Source organism: Microtus pennsylvanicus, chromosome 11, assembly GCF_037038515.1.
Source record: "Microtus pennsylvanicus isolate mMicPen1 chromosome 11, mMicPen1.hap1, whole genome shotgun sequence".
In the NCBI taxonomy this organism is placed as follows: Eukaryota; Metazoa; Chordata; class Mammalia; order Rodentia; family Cricetidae; genus Microtus; species Microtus pennsylvanicus.
Window position 1 is genome coordinate 23,515,083 of NC_134589.1, and position 25,627 is coordinate 23,540,709.

A 25,627-nucleotide genomic window follows, 5' to 3' on the forward strand; every position below is an offset into this window, starting at 1 on the left:
GAGGCCCCTGGGGCTGGGCACTTGAAAGGGGAGCTGTGTGGGCAACAGGGCAGGCTGGTGAGGGGCCAGCTGGCATCCAGCGTGAGAGGTAGATGGAACTCAGCGGGCACGAGTGGCAGAGAGCAGAGGAAGTACTGGGGTGCAGTGCCAAAGGGGCACAGGGGTGGGGGCAAGGCAAGGGGGGGTGCCAGGACCCTGTTGTGTCACCTCACAGCTCCACAGCTCGAACCAGCAGCCTTGGAGGTCTGCTGGGGGCATCTCTCTGGGGGTCGGAAGGGCAGCTCTCAAAGTGCATGGGGGTGGGAAGGGGGGGGGTCCTTCCCCTTGGGCCAGCCTCAGCTAATAACTTAATATCATCTCTCTATGTCTCTCTCTCTCTAACGCTCTCTTTTTTGTCTTTTTTTTTTCTTTTCTGTCTAGTTTTTCTTCATTTATATTCTCCCCTCGCTTGGTTTTCCAAAGTGCAGTTAGGGTGACGACCATTTTTAGCCTCCAGGGGAGGAGCCAAACCAAGCCAAGCTGTCCTTTGCACCTAGGACCCAGGTATTAGGGGAAGTAGAGACCTGTGGCCTGAAGGGAAATCTAGGCCAAGGAACTTGGCAGGGCTCTCCTGTGTGTATAGGGGTGAGTGAGGGCATCTGCCCCTATTCCTCATTCCTCCTGACCCTACAATCAGGATGGCTCGTCCCTCTCAGTTCTTCCTCCCTTCCCCTAGTTCCTTAGAGGCTGGGGGGGGGGGGTCCCAGAAATTCTAGGACTTAGGTCCCAGTCTCCCACACTGTCTTTCATAGCAAGTTCATTTGTTGCCCTGTCGGAGGGCTGGAGGTTCTGAGGGGGACTGGGCAGTGCAGGGGTGTATGGGAGCTGCAGCTATCCAAGGATGGGAGGAAGGAGAGAAGAGGTGGGGGGGTTCTCCCTCAACCCCCAGCTCTGTCCCTTCTCTCCAGGCTCCTCCCCACCAGCTCCGCACACCCTCTGGCCGCCTGAGGCTTTAGACTTCCTGATCCTCAAAGACCTCGAGGAAGAGTGGGGGAAAGAGTTCGGTGGGGCACTCGACTTTCATGTGGAGGAAGCGGCTGGCGTGGCAGGCCCCGATCATGCGGAGGTCAGTCACCTTCATCAGCAGCTTGGGCCAGAAGTGTGGAATGTTGTGTTTGCGGTGGTTAACGTAGTGCTCAAAGGCCAGCAGGTACGCCTCCTGACTCTTCTCAATCTTGTCCACACACAGCAGGCCGGAGCGGTCTGCAAGGAGGGAAGGCATGAGTGTTGGGGGGAGTTGGGGAAAACACGGGCAAGAACATTCGGGAGGGCATGGAGGGACATTGAGGCCGGGAGGCTGGGAGAGATCGGGGAAGAAAACAGCACTGGGCAGGAGTGGCTCACGCCTTTACCCCAGCGCTTGGGAGGCAGAGGCAGGCGGATCTCTGAGTTCGAGGCCAGCCTGGTCTACAGAGGGAGTTCCAGGACAGCCAGAACTACAAAACCCTGTCTCAGAAAGAAAAAAAAAATTAAAAAAATTTAAAAAAAAGGGGGCTGAAGAGATGGCTCAGTGGTTAAGAGCCCTGGCTGTTCTTCCAAAGGACCTGGATTTAATTCCCAGCACCCAAATGGCAACTCACAACTGTCTGTAACTCCAAGATCTGACAGCCTCACACAGACATACACATGTGTGCAAAACACCAGTGCATATAAAATAAAAATAAATAAATTATAAAAAAAATAGCACTGAGGGACATGGGTCCATGAGCAGCCACCTAGCAGAAAGAGGTGACTGGGGCTCAAGGAGGGGCACTAGGAGCCTGGGTATGAAGCGATCCATAAGGAGGACAGAGAAACAGAGAGATGGCATGGGAAGAGAGGAAAACTGGAGACAGAGGAGGAACAGGTGCACAGAGTAGGCTGGAGGGCAAAGGCAATAAGTAGTCTGCAGATCAAACATAGGAGCAAAAAAAAATTAATTAAAAAAATAAAATAACAGAGCATGGACTCGGGGTCGGAGGATGGATTGGGTTACAGAGAAGGAGCAGGCGTGTAGAGATAAGAGTGCCAATGCAAGATTCACGAAGGGGGCAAGCAAGAAGCCTAGGGTGGAGATAAACTCTAGAGCCCCTGACAATTTCTGGGACCTCCCAGCCGTGGCTAGATACCTGTTGACATCAGCAGCACAGCCTGTAGCAGAGCCACTTCCGTGTCATCCAGGTTAAAGGCAGAGAGTGACTTGCCCAGTTCAAAGATGGCGTCAGAGACTACACCCAGGCCACCATTCTTGAGCTGCTCCCGCTTAACCGCCATCTCCCCACTCAGGGTCAGGGTGTCGCTCTCAGGGTCATAGCGGACAGCTGCCCGCAGGGACATGATCTCCATGCAGCACCCCTTCAGGAGGATGATCTGGTCTTCGCAAGGCAGCTGTGGAACAGCAGGACCACAGACTGCTCAGTACAGCCTCCCCATGCCCCACAATCCCCCCCCCACCTCTTTGCTGGGCCACGCCCACCTATGCACTACTGCACTTAAGCCTCACAGGTATTCCTAAAAGTGAGGTCCCATCATTCTCCCAGTCTTCTTCAAAACACTGAAGCACAGGGCACCCAGGTGACTTGGCCAAGGTCCCACAGCTAGTACAGAAGCCTATTTCCAGTCAGTGCTACGCAGAATGAAGGGATGAGTCATGCTGCCTGGAGGTAAAATGGTCACTCTAGGAGCGTGCATGTGTGTGTGTGTGTGTGTGTGTGTGTGTGTGTGTGTACGCAAGCACATACACTCACATGCCAAATCACTGTTAGTCTACTACAGGAATCAAACCCTCAGTCCAGAGCCCATCAGGGGACTCCCCAGTGAGACTGTGTGACCTGGGAGTGACTCTGGGTTCCCTCTAGCAAGTCCCTCCTTCCGTTTGCTGCTCACCTCGGAGAACATGGGCAGTTTTTTGGCAAAGTCCACCACACGGGTGATGGCCGGGGTGATGATCTTGGTAAACTCGCTGAAGGCCTCTAGGTCTACCTTGTCTCCATCCGGCATGGAGACAATGGGTGACTGGCCAATGTCATCCGGCTAGAGGGAGAGAGGAGGGTCAGCTGGGGCTGCAGACCCCTTGCAATCGCTCACTGAGGCTCCCTGTCCACCAGGGGGAGCTCCAAGGCAGCTTGGGGGGGGGGGGAGTCCCAGCCTTGACTGTGTTCCAGCCCTCAAGGTTTCTTTCAACTTTGGGGAAGAGGACAGTCCAGAGCGAGCATTTCAGATTTGCCAATACTAATAATAGTGAGAATATTAGTTAATAAATTGTAATAAAAACACAGCCATAATGGCTGACAACATGACACCTGGCTGTACATGTACCTATTCTACAGAGTTCCTTTTAGTCCTCACCACAAATGTATATGGAAGGCAGAGTCACCAGCACTTCACAGACAAAAGCCAGCAGAGCTAAGTAGTATGACCAGAGTCACACAACCGGTCCTTTACAAACACATCTGCGTGGCTTTGGGGAAATTATCTTTGTGTATTTTCCATCCCTTAGCATACTGTATCGGGGAACCAGGCCCCAATAGTTCATCTCCTTCCAGTCTAACCATCCACTTGGCAGTCACCTCGCTGAGGGTTCAACACAATGCCTAGAGCCCTGTAGGTGCCCCCAAATACTGTTGTGTTGATTTAAGTCCTCAGCCCCCGTGGGTTAGCTCTGCCTTGGAATTCAGAAGAAGAAAAAGCCTGGTTGTCATGGAGCGCCCCACTGGATGGGACAGACAGGCTCCAGAGAGCAAAGGCACGTTACAGGCACAGAAAATGCGAACTGCCGAACGGTACAGAGCGCCAAGGGGCACCAGCCGCCAGGAGAGGCCAGCCTCTGCGCTCTCACCGCGCATGCTTTCTTACCAGGAATTTTCGCCTCTGCTTCCAATGGCTACCCTGGGCATTGGTGCTGCGATGGGCCTCCGTCGCAACATGGATCAGATCCCACTCTTCAGGAGTGGGCTCTGGTCTCTGCTGCAGTGATCGGATCATCTCCTCCTTTCGCCTCCGCTCCCGGTTCTGCTCGATCAGCTTGCGTTTGGCCACCCGCTTTGAATCATCTAGAACCACTGTGGACAGACAAAAGACACTTTGCATGGCAATCCCCCACGGTGCTCAGAAATTGCTTGTCCTAGTACAAAGGTCAAGTGACTTCCCAAATCACTTAGCAATAAGGTGGCACAATACAAGCCATGCTTGATCACTGGGACCAAGTCAACTCTAAGTAGGCTGGCCCAAGGGATAACATGTCTTGGTCTGAGCTATGGAGTAAGGAGTCGCTAGCTGACCCTGCTACCCAACCCACAGTTGAGAAAACGGCCTGCAGGAACCCTACTAGGTTGGGTGTTTAGAAATTTTTACTCAACAGCTCCCTCTCTAAGGTCTTCAAAAGGCAAGATGCATCAAGCCTACATTTCATTTCCTTTGGGCACCAGATCCCAAATCTGAGATTAAGACTTTACAATCAACCTGACCTGGACTTGCTTCAGCCAATAGCCTTTAAGAGGCGGGCTATCGGCTGAAGGAGCTCCAACAGCACCAGCGGACTGGCTATCAGTCCGCCCTGAAGGTTCCCAGGATCCACCCACCACCCTTGCCGCTCAGCCCCACCACAGCTGCCTGACTCCACTGCCCCACGGGTGCCTCTTACAGTCCATGGCCATGCCCACAGCGATGCACTTCTTAAAGCGGCACAGCTGGCACTGGTTCCGGGTGATCTTGTCGATGACACAGCAGCTGTCATACTTGCAGGAGTAGGTGGGATGGAGGTTCTTCTGGATTGTGCGGCGAAAAAAGCCCTAGGGTGGGGGCATATGGGGCAGGGTCTCACCCTTGTGACTTCCTCTCCGGAGCCAACCACAGAGTTCACCGAGTAGGGGTGGGGCCAGGGAAGCAAGTGTCTCCTGGCACCCACTGTAGGGCGATTATTGCTGGCTCCTACCAGGCCAAAGGATCTGAGAAATACAGGCCCTTCCCTCAGGCTGCAGAGGGACGAGGAATGTCTGTGGCGGCAGAACAATGAGTGGGGTAGGCAGCGGTAGGCCTGGGCTGCTGTGGGTGCTATGAGACCTTGGAAGGCTACTTTAAATCATTTTAAAATCTGTATCATATATATTTTCAAGACAGAGTCTCCTGTACCCTAGGCTGGTCTCAAACTCACTGCGGAGCCAAGTATGACCTTGAACTTCTGAGCTCTGGAGTGCTAGGATTATGGGCTTGTGCCACAACAGCTGGTGTGTGTGGAGTTCAGCTGGAACCCAGGGTTTGTGCCTACCGAGCAAGCACTCAACCCGAAGAGCTACACTGCCAGTCCTAGGGAGTCCAATTAATAGCTTGCCTGGTTTGTTTAATGACTCTAAAAGCGATGCTGACCCCAAAAGCATCCTCATGCACAATATTTTGCCTGTTGTCTGTGCAGATGGGATTTATGAAATAGGAAGATCAATATTCAAGAAAATGCACCGACTGGGAACATTAATAGCTTTTCATTTTTTTCCAATTTGTTGCTTTAGTCTTTGTTTTAAATGAAAAAAACCTGAAGAATCAGAATGATGGCAACATAAAGTGCTGATTCCTGTTGACCCTTACCATGTGATGTGCCCTTGGCATGTATGTGCCTTTCATGCATGTTACATTTAATTTCGATGCCATGATTGGGCCTTCTGTGGAAGACATTAAGATCTGAGAGTCCAGGGGCTGGAGAGATAGCTTAGCAGTTAAGAGCACTGGCTGCTCTTCCAGAGGCCCCGGATTCAACTCCCAGCACCCACATGGCAGCTCACAACTGTCTGTAACTCCAGTTTCAGGGGATCTGACACCCTCAAACCAATGCACATAAAGTTAAATAAATTATTATTTTTAAGATTTATCCTGCATGTATGCTTGCAGACCAGAAGAGGGCACCAGATTTCATCATAGATGGTTGTGAGCCACCATGTGATTGCTGGGAATTGAACTCAGGACCTCTGGAAGAGCAGCCAGTGCTCTTAACCTCTGAGCCATCTTTCCAGCCCCCAATAAATTAATTTTTTAAAAAAATAAAAGGTCTGAGAGTCCAGACCTAGAGTGAATTAAAATCACAGCACCAAGATACACCCTCCTAGGCATCAGTATGGACCTACAAAACCAACTCTAGACGTGGAGATAGGGCACCTCTGTCTTTGGAGGATGTTCCCCTGGAACCCAGTTGTCCTTGGAGCTAAGGATCCTTGTTCTCGGTTTTGTTGCTACTATTATTTCCTGGAACACTGCTTTGAAACTTAGAATCTCAACTGGTTTTGGTTTGGTTGACAGTAGGAGAGAGAATCTTTAAGTTTCTGCATTGTGTGTGAATGCCTTTGTGTGTTAGTTTGAAGGAGAGTCTTGTTTTGTTTTCCTAGACAGGGTCTCTCTGTGTAGCCCTGGCCTTGAACTCTGTAGACCAGGCTGGCCTTGAATTCAGAGATCCATCTGACTCTGCCTCTCAAGTGCTGGGATTAAAGGTATGTGCCACCACCAGTGGCTGGCCACCTTGAGAAATATGTAGCCCAGGCTAGCCTCAAACCCACTATTTAGTTAAGGAGGGCCTTGAACTTTTGATTATTTTGCTTCCGTCTTCTCAATATGGGACTATAGGCATGCACCACCATGCCTGGTTTCACTTACTTTTAAGTGATCTCTTTCTAGAAAGACCTGTATTTGCAGAAGGTCCTGGAAAAGCCATACAAGTTGAAAAGGATTGAATCTAATAGGCTTTTCCAAGTCTGTGGCCTCTGACCCTCTGCTAGAAAGAACCTTTGGTTGTCTTTTCCTCAAGGTCCCTATCATGACCCTTCAGCACGGGTTCTCACCTTTTCAGGTACACTGGGATCACCTGGGACACTTGGTAACAGCAGATTCCTGGGCTTCACCACAATAACGTTTGGACTAAGTAGGGGGCAGATGCAGCTTGGGAATCTGTATTATAGCTAGCGCTGTAGGTGGCCCAGGAGTCACACACCCCTGTGTGTGTGTGTGTACGTGTATATGTGCACGTACATGCAGAGGCCAGAGGTCAACACCTACGGTCCTCGTCAATCATTCTCCACCCTTTTGATCTCCTTTTGCAAGTGTTCTCCCTGGAGAACTTACTGGCCAGCTAGACTGGCTAGCCAGCAGGCCCCAAAGATCTTCCTATTTGCCTCACAGTTTTGGATTGCAGACAGACATGCTGCACTCTTGGTTTCTGATGTGGAGCTGGGACCTGAACTCACACCCTCATGCTCAGGCAGCAAACGCTTTCCCCACAGAGCCATCTCGCCAGACCTCTAGGATCCATATTTTGAAAGACAGTAGTAGTTCCTGTTTGTAGATTGCTTCTTTGGTGGACTGCTAGTAGCTTGAGGGTAGGGTACATGCTGACATACTGTATCCCTTAGCCTTTTTTTTCCTTTTTGTTCTTTTTGTTGTCACTGTGTAGTCCTGGCTGGTCTGGAATTCACTACATAGATCAGCTTGGCTTCAGCTCATAGGCATCAGCTAGCCTGTGCCTCCAGGGCACTGGAGTTAAAGGCATGTGCTACTGTGCTACAAAAGACAGGGTCTGATTATATAGATGAGGCTAACCCATAACCCACTATATATCTATATATCTAGATCTATATATATCTCCATATCTCAAGGTAAATTCATAATCTCCATGTCTCAGTTTCCGAACTGCTGGAATTACAGGTGTGCAGTACCACAGTACCACTCTTGGATTCTCGCCCCTCATTCCTAGCACTCTGCAAGGGTGGGAGGAGCCACGCTAACTGCAGGATGGGAGGAGCCACGCTGACTGCAGGGTGGGAGGAGCCACGCTGACTGCAGGGTGGGAGGAGCCACACTGACTGCAGGGTGGGAGGAGCCACACTGACTGCAGGGTGGGAGGAGCCACACTGACTGCAGGGTGGGAGGAGCCACACTGACTGCAGAGTGGGAGGAGCCACACTGACTGCAGGGTGGGAGGAGCCACAGACTGCAGGGTGGGAGGAGCCACACTGACTGCAGGGTGGGAGGAGCCACACTGACTGCAGGGTGGGAGGAGCCACACTAACTGCAGGGTGGGAGGAGCCACACTGACTGCAGGGTGGGAGGAGCCACACTGACTGCAGGGTGGGAGGAGCCACACTGACTGCAGGGTGGGAGGAGCCACACTATTTTAGAGACTCTCACAGTCATAACTCTTACCTCTCCCATACTTTTCTTTTTTCAGTTTTTCAAGACAGGGTTGCTCTGTGTAACATTCCTGGCTGTCCAGGAACTAGCTCTGTAGACCAGGCTGGCCTCGAACTCACTGAGATTCACCCACCTCTGCCTTCAAGTGCTGGGATTAAAGGCGTGTGCTACCATCTCTGCCATACTCCTTTTCATCCCTCTACAGTTATGTAAAGCGGTACCAGGTGAATTATCTGATTTAATTTGCTTATTAACTCTATGACAAAGGCAGCATAATATCCCCATTTTATAAATAAAGAAACTGAGGTTTGAGAGGTTAAGCATATGAAAGGATTATGAATGAACAAATGAACGAATGAATGCATGGGAAGAGAAATGATATGACAGGTAGGCTCTAGGGTCCATGTTCACAGAGACTGACTGTCATGCCAGGTGTGGAGACTCACAGGGGTTGGGCAATGGGGAAGGGACAGGAGATGGCTCGTCCATACCTTGCAGCCCTCACAAGTGATACAGCGGTAGTGATAACCGGTCGCCTTGTCCCCACACACGACACACTGCTCGTCTTTGTCCAGGTAACTAGGGATATACCCTGGGAAGGGGGAAAGGGTGGAGGCAGTGGGCATGGTGCGGAGCCCGGTGGAGGAACTTTACTGTACCCACCCAACTTTGCCTTCCTCCTTTTTCTCCTAGGCCAACTTCACTGAAGGGTTCTTTATCTCAAAGCAGAAAGGGAAAGTCCTGGAGACATAGAGGGGGACGGAGGGGTAGGACTGCCCATCTCTTTCCCTTCAAACACGCGGAGTCTTCGCTCTTTAGACTGCCCGTTCAGTGCCCCCCCTTCCGTGTATTCATTTATTCTTGAGCCTGGGTCTTACTATGTGGCCCAGGCTGGTTTTGAACCCCTGGGTTCAGGTTATCCTGCTATGTCAGTATCCCAAACAGCTGTAACTGCAGGTGGGTGCCACCGCACTTGGCCTAGCGAGGGCTTTTTGTTGTTGTTGTTGTTGTTACATCTAAGTATAGGGAGTTGGGAGAAGAAACACCCCACCTTAGGAGAACAGACACCCTAAGGCTGGTAGAACTTTCAAGGAGGAGGTTATGGGAGGGTGAAAGGGCCCCTCCTGATCTAATTTCTCCTTAAAGGCCAAGATATGTTTTGAATCACCATTCTCACCCCCATACACACCCAACCCATGTTCTGGAAGCTGTTCCCTCTAGACAGAGGGGGTCCAGGCTCAGCCTTGGAGGAAGCAAGTGTGCTCTGCAGGGGTGAGGGCAGGGAGAGGGACATGTGCAGCCAGGCTCACCTGACATGCTGTTCTGCAGGGGTGAGGGCAGGGAGAGGGGTATGTATAGCCAGGCTCACCTGACATGCTGGTTTTCAGGGAACATTGGCCGTTCTTTCTTTTCCGCTTTCCATCTGGTGACCTGGCACTGCATGGGGCAAAGTGGGAAGAATCACACAGTGGCCTTGGGCCAATCCCTTCTCATCTAAGAGGCTTCCACAACCCCCCATGCCTGGCTCCCTCTGTCTTAGGTCTTTAGTCCACCTCCCACCCCTACATCAGCTGACGAAGGTTAGGAGGGTCTAGCTATCTGGTAGCTGCATGGGAGAGATAAGGGGCTTAAATGGGGCCCATACCATGTTTAGGGCCCCGGCACAAGACAAGTATTGCTATGAGACTCCAAAATACACACACGCCTCACATATACAAGCAACGTTCTAAAGCCCACCCCCAACACACACATACACATTTCCCCCACAGTCTAGAGGACATTCGCATAGTTAAGCCTTAAATATATGCCAAATATGCTGAAATGCTCTTTGGAATATTCTTGAAGCTATGTAACCTTTACAGTGTATATATCTGCAATATGACACCCACGCACGTGAATAACTATGCAGCCTTCAGGATAAACCCAAGTATGGCAATAAGCTTTAGGATCTACAAATTCGTGCGATTTTCAGGGCATCCTCTAATGTATTAAATGACTTGTAGGAGGTGCCCGTGTGTTACAGAACCCCCTGGACAGGCACCTGTTTGTGCCACCTCTCTCTCCCATGTGAACATGTGTCTTAATTACTAGGTCATGTACACACGCTGAATAACCCATGCTGACGGCAAATATTAGGTCAGCCTGTTCACGGCCTCTATGTAACAAATCGGAAAACTGAGGTGCCATTTGTGCCCTGTGATGCCAAGCACTGGAACCAGTCAGGAACAGGACCCTGGGCTGCTCCATGCAAGGTATTATTAGCAACTGTCAGCCACAGCACATATATGTTGCCAGGTTTTCCACATATGTGTTACGTAACTTCAGCACACACAGGTTACATAAGCCTCTACGCATGCAAGGATTGTATAACCTTCCACACCCACCCTGTGTGTGACTTGTTGCAGGGCCCCACCTCCTACAGCCTGACACGACTCCCAACACACTGACACAGTGACCTTGGCCAGGGTCACGGTCACGGACAGCCTTGGGCTTCACCCCCCTCCCCCCGGGGATTACCCCTCTCTGGCTCCGCTGGGGCTGGAAGGTCAGGCTTGCCTCCCGCCTTGTGTGTGAGAGTGTGTGAGTGCAGGCGAACTCAGGCCACCTAGATCCCAGTCGAAGTGGCGGCTTTGGCTGTCACTAGACTCAGAGCCCTCTGGTGCAGTTCCACACGCTGCCACAAGGTGGCACATAGCCATGGGGGAGGGGAGGGCTAGGAGCCGAGGAGCCTCCGTTCTGAGGGACTAGGATTCTCATTTCTACTTTTTTTTTTTTTTTTTTTTTTTTTTACAAGATCTTAGAGCAGGCTCGCCCAGAAGCCTGGGCAGGGAAACAAAGCAGATGCAAGTGACAGCTACATGGTGACAGTCTGTCTCATAGTCTGAGCATGGACCAAGGGCTTTGGGGAACGGGGCTCACCCCACCTACACAACCACGAACTCCATCCACTATTTCTGCCCCTCCAAAGAACCAGTCTTGAACACAAGGGCTTTGCCTGGCCAAGTTTCCGCCTTCTGGCTCAGGACCCGATCTCCTAGACAACGGCTAGCTACACTGCTCCCCAGAGCACCCCACCCCCACTATTTCCCTGGCCATACGCACAGGCTGTACCAGCTCTGGGGATATCATGCCAAATGGGACAGAGCCCTGTGCCACTTGGAGCGGACCGGGAAGGCACGGACCCTCTGAACTGATCTAGGGCAGTGCCGAGAGGTAACCCGTCCGGAGTCGTGTGTACAAGGTGACGCCTCCTCCACGTGTGAATAAAACTTTCATGGTTGACGCGTACTTCCACTTCCTGGGAGGAGCACCATCGCAGGACCCGCCTTGGACCATGAACAGGGAAGAGTGTGTGGGGTTTCCAATAGATTCCAAAAATAAGTGTGGGCTGTGACCAACAGTTATTGGTGCCTGTACCCGGAAATGTTATGTTACATGCACCATGGCTTGTGGACGAGCATGCTTGCTTGTGGTCAGACGGTGAATGGACTGGACGGAAGAAGAAAATGGTAGGGCCATGGAGATCACACACGTGCAAGTGAGGGCAATAACGGAGAGGGAAGGATGGGGGCATTTGAGACTACCCGGCACTACCAAAGAAGGGACCACATGTCTGTTGCCTGTAATGATTCTGTTTCTTATCACTTCCTCCTGCAAAGTAAGCACCTCTCAAGCCAAGCGCCTAATGTCCCTGAGACACATGAACGTGCCCTCAGTCCCCGGACGAAGGCAGGCAGCAGGCCCACTGGCCTCATGTACATCTTCAGGGAGATTTAAAGGAGACCAGCTCTCTTAAGCCCAGAGAGCTCTCCGAGTCTGATGCTATGAGTAGGTACTACCAAGATGCCATCCATTACCTGCTCTCCTCTGGGTCCGACCCACACTCCACCTTGCTTGGCTTCTGTTCCATTCACTTCAATTCCATCCAGGATGCCCTCCAGCACGCCAAGAGATTGGGGTGGGCACACTGCCCCCCCCTGCAACGCCCACAGGCCACCCACCCCCCGCCTCCCAGGCCCTAGGGCACAGCACCCATGGTACCCGCCTCAGTACTCAGCCTTTCACACCATGCCCTGCGCCCCAAAGGGGTGAGGGGAGTGGTGGGAGGGGCCAGGGAGTGGCAGGTGGGAGAGCTAGGGGCAAGCCGGGTTGGTGAATGGTACTGGGTTAGGAGCTGGGAGGTCTTCAGTGTCTTGTCGTTCCTGGAGATGTCTGTGGAGAGAAGGGAGAGGCAGGGGTAAGAAGCTGCCATAGGGGTGGGTCAGTGAGCAACCGTTAGTGGAAATATTCAGTAGCTTCCTGGGGCCTGTAGCAAAATGGCAGTGGGCATGGAGGGAAGGTACAGGAATAGGACCGGAATAACCTTATATCACAGGGACAGGAGAGCTACAACACAGGCCCCAGACACAGGGAGGGATGAAGGGAAAGAATGAGGTCATCTATGCAGCAGGTAACAAGTCTCAATACTCACATTCAAACAAATGCCTGGCCTTTTATGAGTGCCTATTAAATATCAACTATTGTTACCTCCCTTTACCCAAGATTTCTTAGCATCTGTCAGTGTTACAGGGCAAGAGGGATCAGAGACAAGTAGCTCGCAGCACAGGCATGGGGAGGGGTTCCCACAAAGGCAGGGTGGGGCAGAGGCATAGCATATAGGGATGATGAATGTTCACACTAGTGTCTTTTGGGGGCGGGGCAATTCTGGGTGGTCCCAGGGCCTTCTGTACTCTAGGCCAGTCCTCTGCCTCTGGTTTAGGTCCCTAGCCCCAGGCTGGTGTCTTAAAGGAGCTAGACAACAAAAATGAACGAGAACGGACTCTCTCCGCTTCCAGTACATGAACAAAACCCCAACTCTTACCCCTCCAAGATATTATTTGTTTGTTTGTTTCTGAGACAAGGTTTCTCTGTCTCAAAGACTGTCCTGGAGCTAGCTCTTATAGACCAGGCTGGCCTAGAATTCACAAAGATCCACTTACCTCTGCCTCCCGAGTGCTGGGATTAAAAGCACGGGCCACCACCACATGGCTATTATTATTTTTTTGAGACCAGGTCTCACAATGTAGCTCTAGCTAGCCTGGAACTCACGATGTACATCAGATTGTCCTAGAACTTACAGAAATTCATCTGTCTCTGCTTCTGGACGGCTGGGAGTAAGAGTGTGCCTCACCATGCCTGACCCCTTTAAGAAAGGTTTTTAAATCTCTCAAACCAAGTTCCAAATCCCAGTGTCCAGTTAAGGATGAGGACGAGCTTATTTAGCCGATCGATTGCCATTCACCAGGATGGGAGAAGGAAGGAAAGTGATTTTTGCTGGTGTTGACTGGGCAGATACGATTGCCTTCCGAAGGGGGCTCGAGAACTGTGCAGACGGAAGAGGCAGGCATGTCGTCCCAGCACTTGGGAGCTACAGAGGCAGGAGGATTAGAAATTCAATGTTGGCTGGGCAGTGGTGGCACACACTTTTAATCCCAGCACTCAGGAAGCAGAGGCAGGTGGATCTCTGTGAGTCTGAGGCCAGCCTGGTCTACAGAGGGAGTTTCAAGAAGTTTCAGGATAGCCAGGGCTACACATTGAGAAACCATGTCTTGGGACGGGGTGAGGGGAAGTTCTAGGTTATCTTCAGCCACACAGTTTGAGTGCCAGAAACCCTGTCCTTAAAAAGAAATTTTTGCCCCCAGATGGAGCCAGGTTTGCTAATGTCTGCCTATAGTTCTAGAATTCAGGAAGCTGAGGCAGGCAGACAGTCACAAATCCAAGACAAGTCTGGGCTATACAGTGAACTCTATATCAAAAACAAAATAGCATAACATTAAAAAATAAAGTAAAACGAACTTTCCAGGTGGGGAAACCGAGTCTCAGTAGGCTTGGCAAGTCCCTCAAGTTCACGCAGCGAGGAAGCAGGAAGCTCAGGGATGGCGCTAGCCTTAGTCTGCTGCTTGGAGCCAGGATAGTGCCAGAGCAGGCACCCACCTCCAGTGCCTCTGGCTGCAGGCCTGTGGTACCCTGTCCGCATGTGCACAGACAGGTGCGGGCATATGGGAGGGGGACAAAGGGTAGAGTTCCCCACTTGCAACTTCATCACCTGGCTGCTGCACCAGAGACCTTGCCTTAGGCCCCCGCCCCACCCCCATGAGCTGATAAGGAGTTGGGGTGAGAGGAGGGGGCAGAGATAAAGCAGAGCACTGGGCAGGGGCAGGGCAGCAGGACAGGCTCTCTGCACCCAGGCAAGCCCCTGGAGTGGGGAAAATAGGATCACAGAAGAGGGGGCCATTCTGTCTCTGACACCCCCCCCCCATCAGGACTGGGCACTGGGGACTGGACAGGAATCTGGGGGGTGATGAGTGGGGAGACTTAGCCCAGGGAGCCATCAAGAAAGTGGGTCAAGTTTTTCTTGGCTTGTGGAGAAATTCCTGTTATAAATTTATAATGGCGTAGCCAGCCCTAAGGGGTGGAGGTGGGGGAGGAAGAGAAGTGGGCGGGGATGCCCATGGCTGGGCACTGGAGCCTACGGCTTTTAGCTAGAACGGAGGGGCACCAGCAAGGAGCTGGACAAGAGAGGCTAGTTTGTTCCCGTTGCTGTCTGGGCCCAGCAAGGCTTCATTCAGTCTGTCTGTCTGCCTGCCTGAATCTCTTTTTCTCTTTCTTTCTCTCTCTCTTTGGGTCTGGGTGTCTCCCTCTCCGCCGCCCCCCCTCGCCCCGACTGTGCCTCGGTGCTTGGCACACCCTGGCTGCGGTGTTGCCCCCGCCTGTCTCCTGCCCGCCTGGCACCCTGCCACCACTTGTTTACAGAAGCTGGAAAAATCCACTCGCCAGCCGGAGGCCCAAGCGCCCCCAGGGAAGGGAGGAGGCAGACCCAGGAGTGGGCAAGCAGAGAGAGGGGCAGCCCTGGGGAACAGGCCTTGGGGGCAGGCAAAGAAGGCCAGGGTGTGTAGGAATGGGTATTAGCAGCTGTGGGCAGGGCCTGACAGGGAACCTCAGCAGGAGCCAGTGGCATGGGAAGCTCCTGCCTCAGGCCAGAGCTCTGGAGGTGCCCTTCCCCCCAGCATCCCACCGCTACCAGTTGCTACAAGGCAGACGTGGGGCAGTGCCAACCTAAGCCACCCTGTTTATTTCCCCTCTCTCCTCCCTGGCCCAGCCTTAACTCCAAGTGTGTCTGGGCACTGCCAAGGGCTTGCACTGCACGTGCCCACAGTGGGAGGGGCAGGGTCCTTGTCTGTCTCACCTCTGTGCTGAGCTGGTGCCAGGTGGTGTAGCCCAGGTTATGGCTATCCCCTGGCAGTGGAAGAAGATGTCAAGGTGCCATCCTCACTTCTTAGAGATTTTTGCCTGGCACCTATCAAGAGTCTAGAACCCCTGGGGACACCTGATAAACCTCTCTAAGGACGCCTATGGGCCTCTATGGATACCCAGGGCCCAGGCAGAGGCCCGGCATGCAGGAAGGCACCAATTACGTGAGCTGCAGGCAGGAAAAGGTTAGTGGGGAAGGGGTATTATATCAAGGATAACCATCCTGAAGGTCAGCCTCTCTTCCCTCTTCCTGGAGTACAGCTTAATACGCTCCAGCTCCTACCTAGCACGTTCTATGCAGCGGGGGGAAAGGGGTTCAGACCCAAAGACAGAGGGGGTGAAGCAACGGGGTTCAGGCATTTATTTGGACAGCAGGACAAGAAGGCCCACCTGTCCATTAGCCTGGCCACCCACTCCTTTGTCCGATAAGAGCTGTTGGGTGGCAGCATGGGCAAGTTGCCCATAGAGGGGAAGCATTTCATTAAGCCTAAGTGATTCTGCAATGGGGGGACAGGGACAAGCCAATGCGGCATCCATAGGCACTACGCCAGGTTCCCACTGCCGCCTTTCCTACTCCGCAGTTCTGTGGATCCCTGGGATCCGCCCAAAGGAGGCCTGAGACTGCTAGCAGGGACTCTGCCCCTAGCCGGCTAGCAGCAAGTAGTATGCATGCAGCTTCTGAGTCTCTGTACTGGGCTATGGCTCTTCCTTTCTGGGGCCCCTGAACTTTGCCCTTAATGCTTTGAAGAAAGCTCAGCCATCCTTGTCAAACACACACGCACGCACGCACGCACATACACACACAGACGGACATGTGCATGTGTGTGTGCGGGCACACACACACACACACAGAGGCAATGAGGAGCTGTAAAGGGGAGAAAAGGGAAGAAGAGACAGGTAATGGGAATGATGAGGAAAAAGGGAAAGAAAAATACAAAGAGAAGAACAAAGAGATGAGGCAGAGATGTGGGTAGAGCTAGGGGTTTCAAGGAAGTAGGGGGGAAAGGAAGAAGGGAGCAATGAGGACGGGAGAGGAAGGGGTGAGATGGGTAGGGCAGATAAAGAGAGGAGAGGTAGATGAAAGAGAGAGACAAAAGGAGAAAGGAAAGTAACAAAGAAAAATGGGTGGGGGGTGCTTCTGCCCTTCCTAAGTCCCACCCCATGGAAGCTGGGGGAGGGGGGACAGAAATGGTTTCCACGGTGACAGCTGGTTCTTGGTGGCCTGGCATGTGGGCTATTAATAGTGCTGTGGGTAGGTTCACACCTCCCTCTCCCCTTCCCCTCTGCTTGCTATTAGGATGAGGGGGGAACCCCCTACCCCAACTCCCAGTCATCCTGCATACCTGTCCTGATCCCACACTATGGAATCATCAAGGGTAATGTGGAGAGGCCAGGGCAGCCACTGTAGCCCAAACACACACGGGCATGCACAGGCAAACAGGTATCTGTGTGCAGACGTGCCCGGTGCCAACGTGGGTTCCCACAAGTAACGCCGACCTAAGACTGGCTCAGGGTATCTATGGCCATTGGGGACCTGTGGTGGCAACATATACCCTATGTTTCAGGACAGATGCCTCCCTAGGACTGGGGCCTCTCCTCCCCCTTCCCCGGCCCCTACCCTGCTCTGTTCTCAGGTATGGATTGGGCAGGATTGCCCCACCCAATTTTCTGCTATCCCAGTGCCAGGAAAGAATGAAGGCGGGAAGGCCGGGACTATTTGGCAGGTGTTTCTGTGGCAGAGAAGTACACACAGACTTAGGAGCAGTTTATAGGTGTGGGGGTAGGGACCAAGAGAGGCAGCACCTCTGGGTGGGATCTTGCTTGAGCACTCTGGAACTTAAGAGCAGTGACCTGGCCTTCTGATTTCCTAGCTACTGTGGGCCTTAAAACTAGGGATGGGAGATTAGTTGGGGGATGTGCACTGCGGGGAGGGGGAGACTGGTTGCTTAAACAAAGGATCCTCCCTGTCCGTCCTCCACCACCACCACCACAAAGACTATAACAGGAAATCTCCCCCCTGCAGGTCAAAGACAGAAAGACATAAACAGTAGCCCTGTCTTGGGCCAGATGCCCAGTATTGACATCAAAGACTGTGCTCCCAACCCACTCCCCATCGCCTTGCCCACCTGCTTCTCTCTCTTCCCCCCAGTCCACGCTAATTCCATAAAGCATCCAGGGTGCTAGGTCTAGAGGTCACCTCTCTGGCTATGCCCAGCCTCCACACTTAGTGATGGATGGCTATACACCCAGTCCTCACAGAATTTCAGGTCCTCTTTCCCAAGTCCCTTCAGAAAAACCAGCAAGAATTCTGTCACCAGAAAGGCAGAATTAGGACCGCGCCCCCCCAAACAAAAACAAACAAACAAAAAAACCCTGGGCATAGTGTATTCTCCCCACCCCACCCCCAGTAGAGGGGTAATTGGAGCTGGGAGCTGGGGCAGCTGAATGCTGGAGGCATGAATGTCATGGGGCCAAGGCGCTTGCAGCAGATGGCATCATGGGCACAAGGCTTGGGGGTACTCCCTCAACACTCCCCTCTTGGAAGGCAGAAGTTGTTTGGCAGCTACATCACCTGGGAAGGGAAGAAATGGTAGAGGGGAAAGAAAGACAGGATGTTCTCCTGGGCACCCCAGGGAGGCAAGAGCTAGCCCCCACCCAGTCAGAACTGGCAGAGGCAGAGGGAGGGAGGCAGAGAGGGGGGCGACACAGATAGAGGGGGAGGGCGGAGGGAAAGAATAGAAAAGGAAGGAAGGAGAGAATGGAAGGGAAGGGAAGGGAGGGAGGGAGGGAGGGAGGGAGAGAGAGAGAGAGAGAGAGAGAGAGAGAGAGAGAGAGAGAGAGACACGGAGAACAGAGCAAATGCAGCTGAGTCTCAGGCACACACATGGACACGTGCAGACTCACACATTCAGCCCGCATGCGCAGAACTACAGGGCTCCAGTACCCGTTCCAGGAGATATTCAGAGCCCTACCCAGCCCACACATGCACAAAACACTCTCACATGGATGCATGCACAACACACCCACTCACTGATGTGTATGGAAATGCTGAGAGTCCCCAAAGCTTGTTCCCTCCTCCTCCCCATGCCTGCTAAAAGAGAAAATGAAACAGGCAACCAGGGCTTCGGAGCCAGAAGTCCATTTCTTCCTTACAAGAGGAAGGGGAGGAGGAGGAAGAGAAGGTGGGTGGCTGCTTGGCCCAAACCACCACTCTTTGCCACTCCTGAGTGGGTGTGGCTGTGCCTCTAGCATTAACCTGTAAATCCTGACTCCCTTTCTTCAGATCAAAAGCCCACCACCAAAGCAAAGGAGCAGGGCAGTATTTCCGGGTACAATAATATCCATTTTGTCTCCCTGTCTACCTGTGAACTTCTGACCCCTCTGAACAAACAGGAAGAAGGACCCTATTGGTATCCCTCTCTTGCCTGTCAGGCAAAAGGACATGACACGTGTCCCACTGCAGGAGATCCACAGATGTCTCAGTGAGAGACGGAACTGTCTCTGGTTCCTGGTGGCACGTGCATCCTCAGCCTGGTATGTGCCAGGCTGGGGAGGAGAGAAGAATCCACAGGAACAGCTTACCATGCCAGGCGGCACTACCCGAACAAGCTACCATCTTGCCTTATGCGTCTTGTCTTTTTTTTTTTTCCCTGCAGTATTAGGGATCAAACTTAGAATCTCATGTATGCCAGAAAGTGTTCTGCTACCGAGCTATAACCCTACGCCCAATATTATGTTCTTAACCCTTAACCTAAGTGGGTAATATATAATAAAAAGCCAGGCCCCAAGTTATACAACTGGTAAATGGCAAAAACCCAGCCCCTAACTCCCAGCCAGTATTCTTTCCACACACCACACCTGCCTCCCCTCAAGAGGCTCCAAAGTTCCCTAAGCGCCACCACAGCCAGCAGCCATGAGAACTGGAATTGAGACTGTCTCTCACACCAAAGGCTCCAAGTCCCTTCACTATGACAGGGCCCATTCATTGTCCTTACTTCACCTTGAAGAGCAGGGGCTTGAGGGAAAGAGGATCCTGATTCTTAGAGTCACAGCCAAGTAAGGGACACCAATACAGACCCAGGCTCTCCGGGTGCTATGTGTTGGTCCTTCCCTAACATCTCAGTTTCCTCCCTGCCACCACCTCTTACTAATGGGCACTGTGTGCCAGGGGAATCTGGCATCCGTGAGCCAGGACTGTCCTGGTAGGTAGCTGGGGTGATGGTACCCGAAGGAGGAGGAAGGGCACTGCCCCCTTCCTGAGTTCCTAGGCTTGTGGCGATAACACTGCTTTTGCTCATGCATGTGTTTCTCTCTCTCTCTCTCTCTCTCTCTCTCTCTCTCTCTCTCTCTCTCTCTCTCTCTCCCCCCCCCCCCCCCATTGTCAACACTCAGACTTGTCCCAAGAGAGATGTAGTGACACCCAGGCATTCATGCATGTGCCTTTAGCTGAGGAGGTGTGTCCCAGGTTGAGATGCCAAAGGCTCCTTTTAAATTAAAAGACAAGGGGGGCTGGAGAGATGGCTCAGTGGTTAAGAGTATCGCCTGCTCTTCCAAAGGTCCTGAGTTCAATTCCCAGCAACCACATGGTGGCTCACAACCATCTGTAATGAGGTCTGGTGCCCTCTTCTGGCCTGTAGACATACACACAGATAGAATATTGTATACATAATAAATAAATAAATATTTTTAAAAAATTAAAAGACAAGGGTCAGAAGGGGCTCTTAGTTCTTGTTAGATCAAACACCTGCGAGCAAAGGCGCTATATGAACAGTGAAGAGGCTGGACATGCATTGCTTCCCCACTCACTTCCATCCCCATTCCTGTAATGTCTGGGAGACCCAAATTGCTACTACAGTTCTACCAGAAATCCCAGGGTCTCCGGGCATGAACTGGGTGCATTTGGGGGGATGGGGTGACACAAGCTCGCTATGTGTCCACGGCTGGCTTCAGACTCCTGCTCTTCCTTTGTCAGGCTTTCCAGCCAGTTCTAGGAGTCAAAACTTGTGCTATTTGCTATATCTCACTATGAACTGGGCACCTTTAAAGCACTGTATATGTGCCTGTCTGTTTGAGATAATGTCTCACATAGCTCAGGCTGGCCTCTCTCAATGTGGACGTGAACGGCCTTGATCCTCCTGCCTCAGTCTCCCAAACATTATTTTTTGAGATAGGGTTTCTTTGTGTAGCCTTGGCTGTCCTGGAACTCACTCTGTAGATCAGGCTGGCCTTGAACTCAGAGATCCACCTGTCTAAGCCTCCAAGTGCTGGGATTAAAGGCGTACGCCACTATCATCCCGCTCGCATTTAATATATTTTAACAACTATAAATGTCAAAAGCTAAATGAGATAGATATTATTATCTCTTGTTTATAGATAAGTCAAAAAAGAAATTTAAGTCCTCTCAAGGTTACACAAATTAGCAGGAGACATTTAGGATTCAAACCCAAGCAGTTGAACTCCAAAGCAAACAACAAAATCCCGCTTTTAACCATAGTAACGTGGGACCTGGAATATGACCTGGTAGAACAATGTTCTTCCATCTGGCTATGTATCCCCTGTGACAAACCTCAATTTATCTTTTTGTTGAAGTCTATGAGTACTATATGATGGACTCATTACTAGTATGTTCTCATCCAAGCAGGCCAAGGCTAGAGGGAGCGTAGCCAGGCTTGCTTGCCCCTGCCCCCAGGCTTTGGGTCTCTGGTGCCAGTAGTCTCTGTTCAAATTCCCTCCTTGAAAGAGTCACCCTTTCTGTCCCCACATGTGGGTTATAGCCCACTCCCCAAACTGGCACAGTCTAAACAGCTGTACCCTCAGAACCAAGGCTGAAGCTAAGATACAGCTGTTGGGACATCTCTGAGGTGGGTCTCAGCTGCCAGGGGTGTGGAGAAAGGCCATCATGAGTCCTAATGTGGACCCAACTGGGTCCTGCCAACTCCTGTCACTGCACGGGTGGAGGGGGGCATGGTTTTCCCGCCTGGGTCAGTTAGGGGAGGAGTCTCCTCCTTGCCTCCTTAAAGAGTTGAGGCCTGAACCTGCAGTGACCCCTCTGAAGTGGTGTTCCCTAGCTGGGCCTGCCAGCTTGAGGGGTCAACAGAGGCTGTAGCCTACTCCCCTCCCTTTCCCCATTCCCAGCCCCAATACTTGCTGGCCAGCCACAGCTGCAGCATTAAGGAAGCGCAGGATGTCCTGAGCAGCCAGCTGAGTACCCCCACCCCCCCCCAACCTCCTGCTGACCCCAGAGGCAGGCTGGGCGGGCCAGAGAGTCCGAATTTGAGTATTAACTGGAAAAATATGAAGAATGTTGCTGCCAGCTCTGAGAAAGAGGCCGTGGCAGAAAGGGAGACAAGCACAGGGCAAGAGAGAGAGAGAGTTAGTTACAGACTGGCAGAGTCACAAGGAGAGAGTCAGACACCCCAAGACAGCAACAGAAAGACAGACAAGACTGAGTTAGAGAGAAATTCCACGTCAAAAATACACCTCACTCAAACAGACACTGGCCAGCGTAAGGCCTCCTTCTCCGGAGGAAAGCTTCCAAGTTTGGACAGGAGGGCCAGAGGTGAGAAAAGGGGCAGATTCACAGTGGGAGGCAGGCACTCAGCTGGGGACAACTAAGGGTCCCCAGGAAAGGCCCAGCCAAATAACCCCTAGCAGGGGCGGCCAGATCCCCACTGGTTTAAAGGCTAAGGATGAGAGAGGGCCAGAAAGCCACTCCCAATTCTTCCCCAGACACCCCTCCCCCAGCAACCAGGACAATCCCAGCTGTTAGAAGTCACTGGACACTGCTGCAGGCCCATGACTCGGCCCTCTGGAACCCCCCTTGTACCCACTTTGCTCTTGTTTCTCTGTCCCTCTAAAAGTCGGGTGGGGGGGGAGCCCATTGCTACACAGTGGCTGAGCCTAGAAGATAGAAAGGAGTCAGAGAGAATAGTCTGAGATTGTGTGCATTTAAGTGCCTTCCTGTCCCGCTACAATGTGTCTGTCTGCAGGGGTTATCTGGACACTGCCAGGTGGGACCGGTAACTGCAAACCAGAGCCCTGTGCGTGGCCCCTGCACCTGTGAAACGAGGTGTAAAGGAGTGCACCTGTGCCCGAAGTTCCCACAGTCAATCAATTAACATGTGTTTACAGAGCACACACTGTGCTAGGCTCTGGGTGGGATCCAGGGCTCTTCTAGAGATTCTCCCATGTCTCAAGGAGCTTGCCGTCTAGTAACTGGGTGGTATGACAACCGACAGTAACGAGACCATATATGCATGCTTTGCACCATCATGCAGAAAAGTCCTTCTATACAGACGAATTTGATTTTCTTGGTAGCAGAGGTTTTATTGTCTACAGAACCTCGGCTCCACAGATGAATCCAGGGAAATACTTGTTGCTAGGTTGTGTACACATGTATTGATGTGTAGTTGTGTTTTCTGTTTGACTGACTGACAGTGACTGTCATGGCAAGCAATGATGACTGCATGACTGCGCACATGTGAGCGCATGTGTGTGTGCTCTGAGTGACAGGGTCTTTTGTAACTGCGTGGCAGTGTGCAATTGTTATGTATGCACGCACGCATGCACGCATGCATGCCTGAGATAGTGACAGCGACTCCTTCTTGCCCCTGTGTGTGACAGCATCTCCCTGTGACCCTATGCATGGGTATGTGCACAGGCTGTCTCTCTGCTCTTGGTCTCCCGTGGGTGTGTCCAACCCCTCTGAGCTCCACCAGGCAGCGGCAGCCTCCTCTTCCCTTGTCCCCATGTGGGTGTGTCCAGCAGCTCCTGTCCTTGAATCTGCCTGGGTGTCCCTGGGTGTGCAAGTGGTTGTCTGTGTGGGCATATCTGTGTCTGCATGTCACCTTTGCCTCCCCCTTCATCTTGGACAATGGCCCCCTTTATCCCCTCCCCCTCCTGGGTCCAGAGCCAGCATTCAGGGGCAGGCTCCCATCTCTCTGGCTCTCCTTCTGTGCGTCGCCCCCCCCACGCCCCCCGCCCCGCGCTCCGGTCCCTGAAATGGGTGGCTCTCTCCATTGCCTTTGACATCTTCCCAGGCCTTCCTTTCACACTGGACAAGGGAGGGCCCTAGGCAGAAAAGGGGCACCAGAGACACGTTGCAAAGGGAGGGAAACACAGGGAGAGCATGCACACACACACACATGCACAAGCACACTCACACACAACACGGGTCCATTCCTTCCTCTCTTCCCCACCATAGGCCAGCAATTCTCCTAATCATCCAGGGACCATCGAGTACACCCCCACTACTACAGGCTCACATTCCCCCCACCCCACCCCACCCGCCGCGTTTTTGCAATTAGGAGTGTTGCAACCAGAAAGCCATGCTCAACTGGGAAGGCAGAGAGGGGAGGGGGACTTCTCTCTCCCTCAGCCCATGCAAGCCCCCCCACCCTGCCGCACCCACATTACCCTCAGTAGCTGGAGGCAGCTTTGCAAAGGCCGTTCGGCCTCTTTGGCTTGGGGGTGGGGGGGGGCACGACAGGCTTCTGGCACACCGTAAACAAACCGCGGCGCGGCGGGCGGGGGAGCCTCGGCAGGCAGCGGGGCCCAGCCCGGGAATGCGCAGCAGACCGGCCGGACAGAGGCCGGGCGGGCCCTCGAAGGGGAGGCCCAGACGCCATCTCCACGGGCGAACCCCGGGGCCCACCGACCACTTAACAGCACCTCCCTTCCCCAGGGCGTAAGTGGCTAGCTCTCGAGCCGTGACAGGGTCACCCGGGTGCCCGGAAAGGCAGAGGTCGGCGGCGGGAACCCCCTGGGCGCCCCCAGCCCGCCTACGAGCTGGCCAAAGACCCGCGGCTTTGCATAATCAATCGCGATGCATTTGCATATTAATGCCCCCTCGCTCCCTCCTCCTTACCTTGGCTTGGCGCGCTGAACCGAGTTGGGCAACGACGCGGGGGTCTCAGCGCCCCGTGCCGGGGGCGTCCATGGGGGGCCGGTGGGGCCCGGGCCGCCCGCCTCCAGCGCCGGGGTGTGAGTGCGAGTGAGCGCGGGGGGGGGCGGGGGGCGAGTGTGGCGGCCCCGCGGCTCCTCCGGCAGAGGCGGCGGCCGCTCTGGCTCCTCCCTCCCCCGCCCCGCTCCGGCTGGGGCTCCGGCTCCGCGCGCCCGGCCGGCTCACGGCTGCTCCCTGCAGGCCGCCTCGCAGCCGCCGGCCCCCGCCCCTCGTCCCCCGCCGCGCCCCGGGACCCCGGCCGGCCGCCCCGCTGTCACTCTCGAACGCCTTGACCCCTACCAAGCTCAGACTCGCCCACCTCCCGCTCTGCGGCTCCGTCGAGGAGCGAAGCTCGGTGACACATTTTGAGAAAGATGTCATTTTGTTAAAAAAAAAAAAATAGCTTTCGCTCACTGGGAGAATTGGGGGTTTTCTGGTTTGAACTCTGGGGTAGAGGGGAAGTTTCGGGGAGCTCTCTGTACCTTGTAAAGCTTGGAGAAAGTCCAGATACCAAACGCTAGGGGTAGTTTGTTTCAGAGTTCGGGTCCCTTCTCTCCAAGCAACTCTGCGTGACCTTGAACAAATTACAGCTGCCAGGGCTAGAGCTTAAAACCCAGGTGTTGGACAGGTTACTTCTGAAATCCTCCTCACTTCCACCATCTTATTTTCTAAGCCGTTTAGAGGCTCCCTCTACGTTATGCCTCCTCTCTCATTTCTGACATTAAGGCTGGATCTACCGTCTCCTCTTGCAAACGTTTCTGTTCTCCATAGGGGCTCTTTCTATTCTCTGCCCACCAGCCATTTCCCCAACAATATACAACCCGCGCTAAGCTTGGGGAGGGGGGTCGGGCAAGACTTGCCACTGCCACTCATCCCCCTAGCTTCACTGAGGTGGGATTTCCCCTCATGTTTGCACCATCAAAATCTAAATGGTTCCAGGGCCAACAACCTAAGGAGCAAAGTGACTGCAAATACATGGACTCGTTTTCTCAAAGGAGAGGTCTCCATGCCAGTTCTGGACCCCTGCGCGCGCACGCGCACGCACGTGCGCCACACACACACACACACACACACACACACACACACACACACACACCCCTCTGCATTCATGGACATAAAACCCTGTCAGTGACGCCAGAGCCCCTTTCATCTCGGGATCTACTACCGCCAGGCAAAAGTCTAATTACCCTAGCACCCCCCTCTGGACCCGCC

General features: G+C 53.0%; 1 protein-coding gene across 1 annotated transcript; it reads right to left on the reverse strand.

Moving 5' to 3' along the window:
• Positions 1-865: 865 nt before the first annotated feature.
• Positions 866-24,479, reverse strand: Thra (thyroid hormone receptor alpha). The gene is made up of 9 exons (XM_075990814.1): positions 24,341-24,479; positions 12,042-12,396; positions 9,554-9,621; positions 8,676-8,776; positions 4,661-4,808; positions 3,874-4,079; positions 2,905-3,051; positions 2,148-2,406; positions 866-1,242 (listed from the first exon to the last, which is right to left on the reverse strand). The coding sequence occupies exons 2-9, from the start codon at positions 12,092-12,094 to the stop codon at positions 992-994; spliced, it is 1,233 nt and encodes a 410-aa protein (XP_075846929.1). The 5' UTR covers positions 12,095-12,396; positions 24,341-24,479; the 3' UTR covers positions 866-991.
• Between the last annotated feature and the right edge of the window lie 1,148 nt (positions 24,480-25,627).

Bases quoted from the DNA above. Each gene is read 5' to 3' on its own strand.
- Thra (XM_075990814.1), bottom strand. From the start codon at position 12,094: ATGGAACAGAAGCCAAGCAAGGTGGAGTGTGGGTCGGACCCAGAGGAG. The intron at 8,777-9,553 runs GTGAGCCTGGCT...CCCCCTTCCCAG, and splicing joins CCTGAAAACCAGCATGTCAG to GGTATATCCCTAGTTACCTG. The intron at 1,243-2,147 runs GTATCTAGCCAC...CCCTCCTTGCAG, and splicing joins TGTGCTGCTGATGTCAACAG to ACCGCTCCGGCCTGCTGTGT.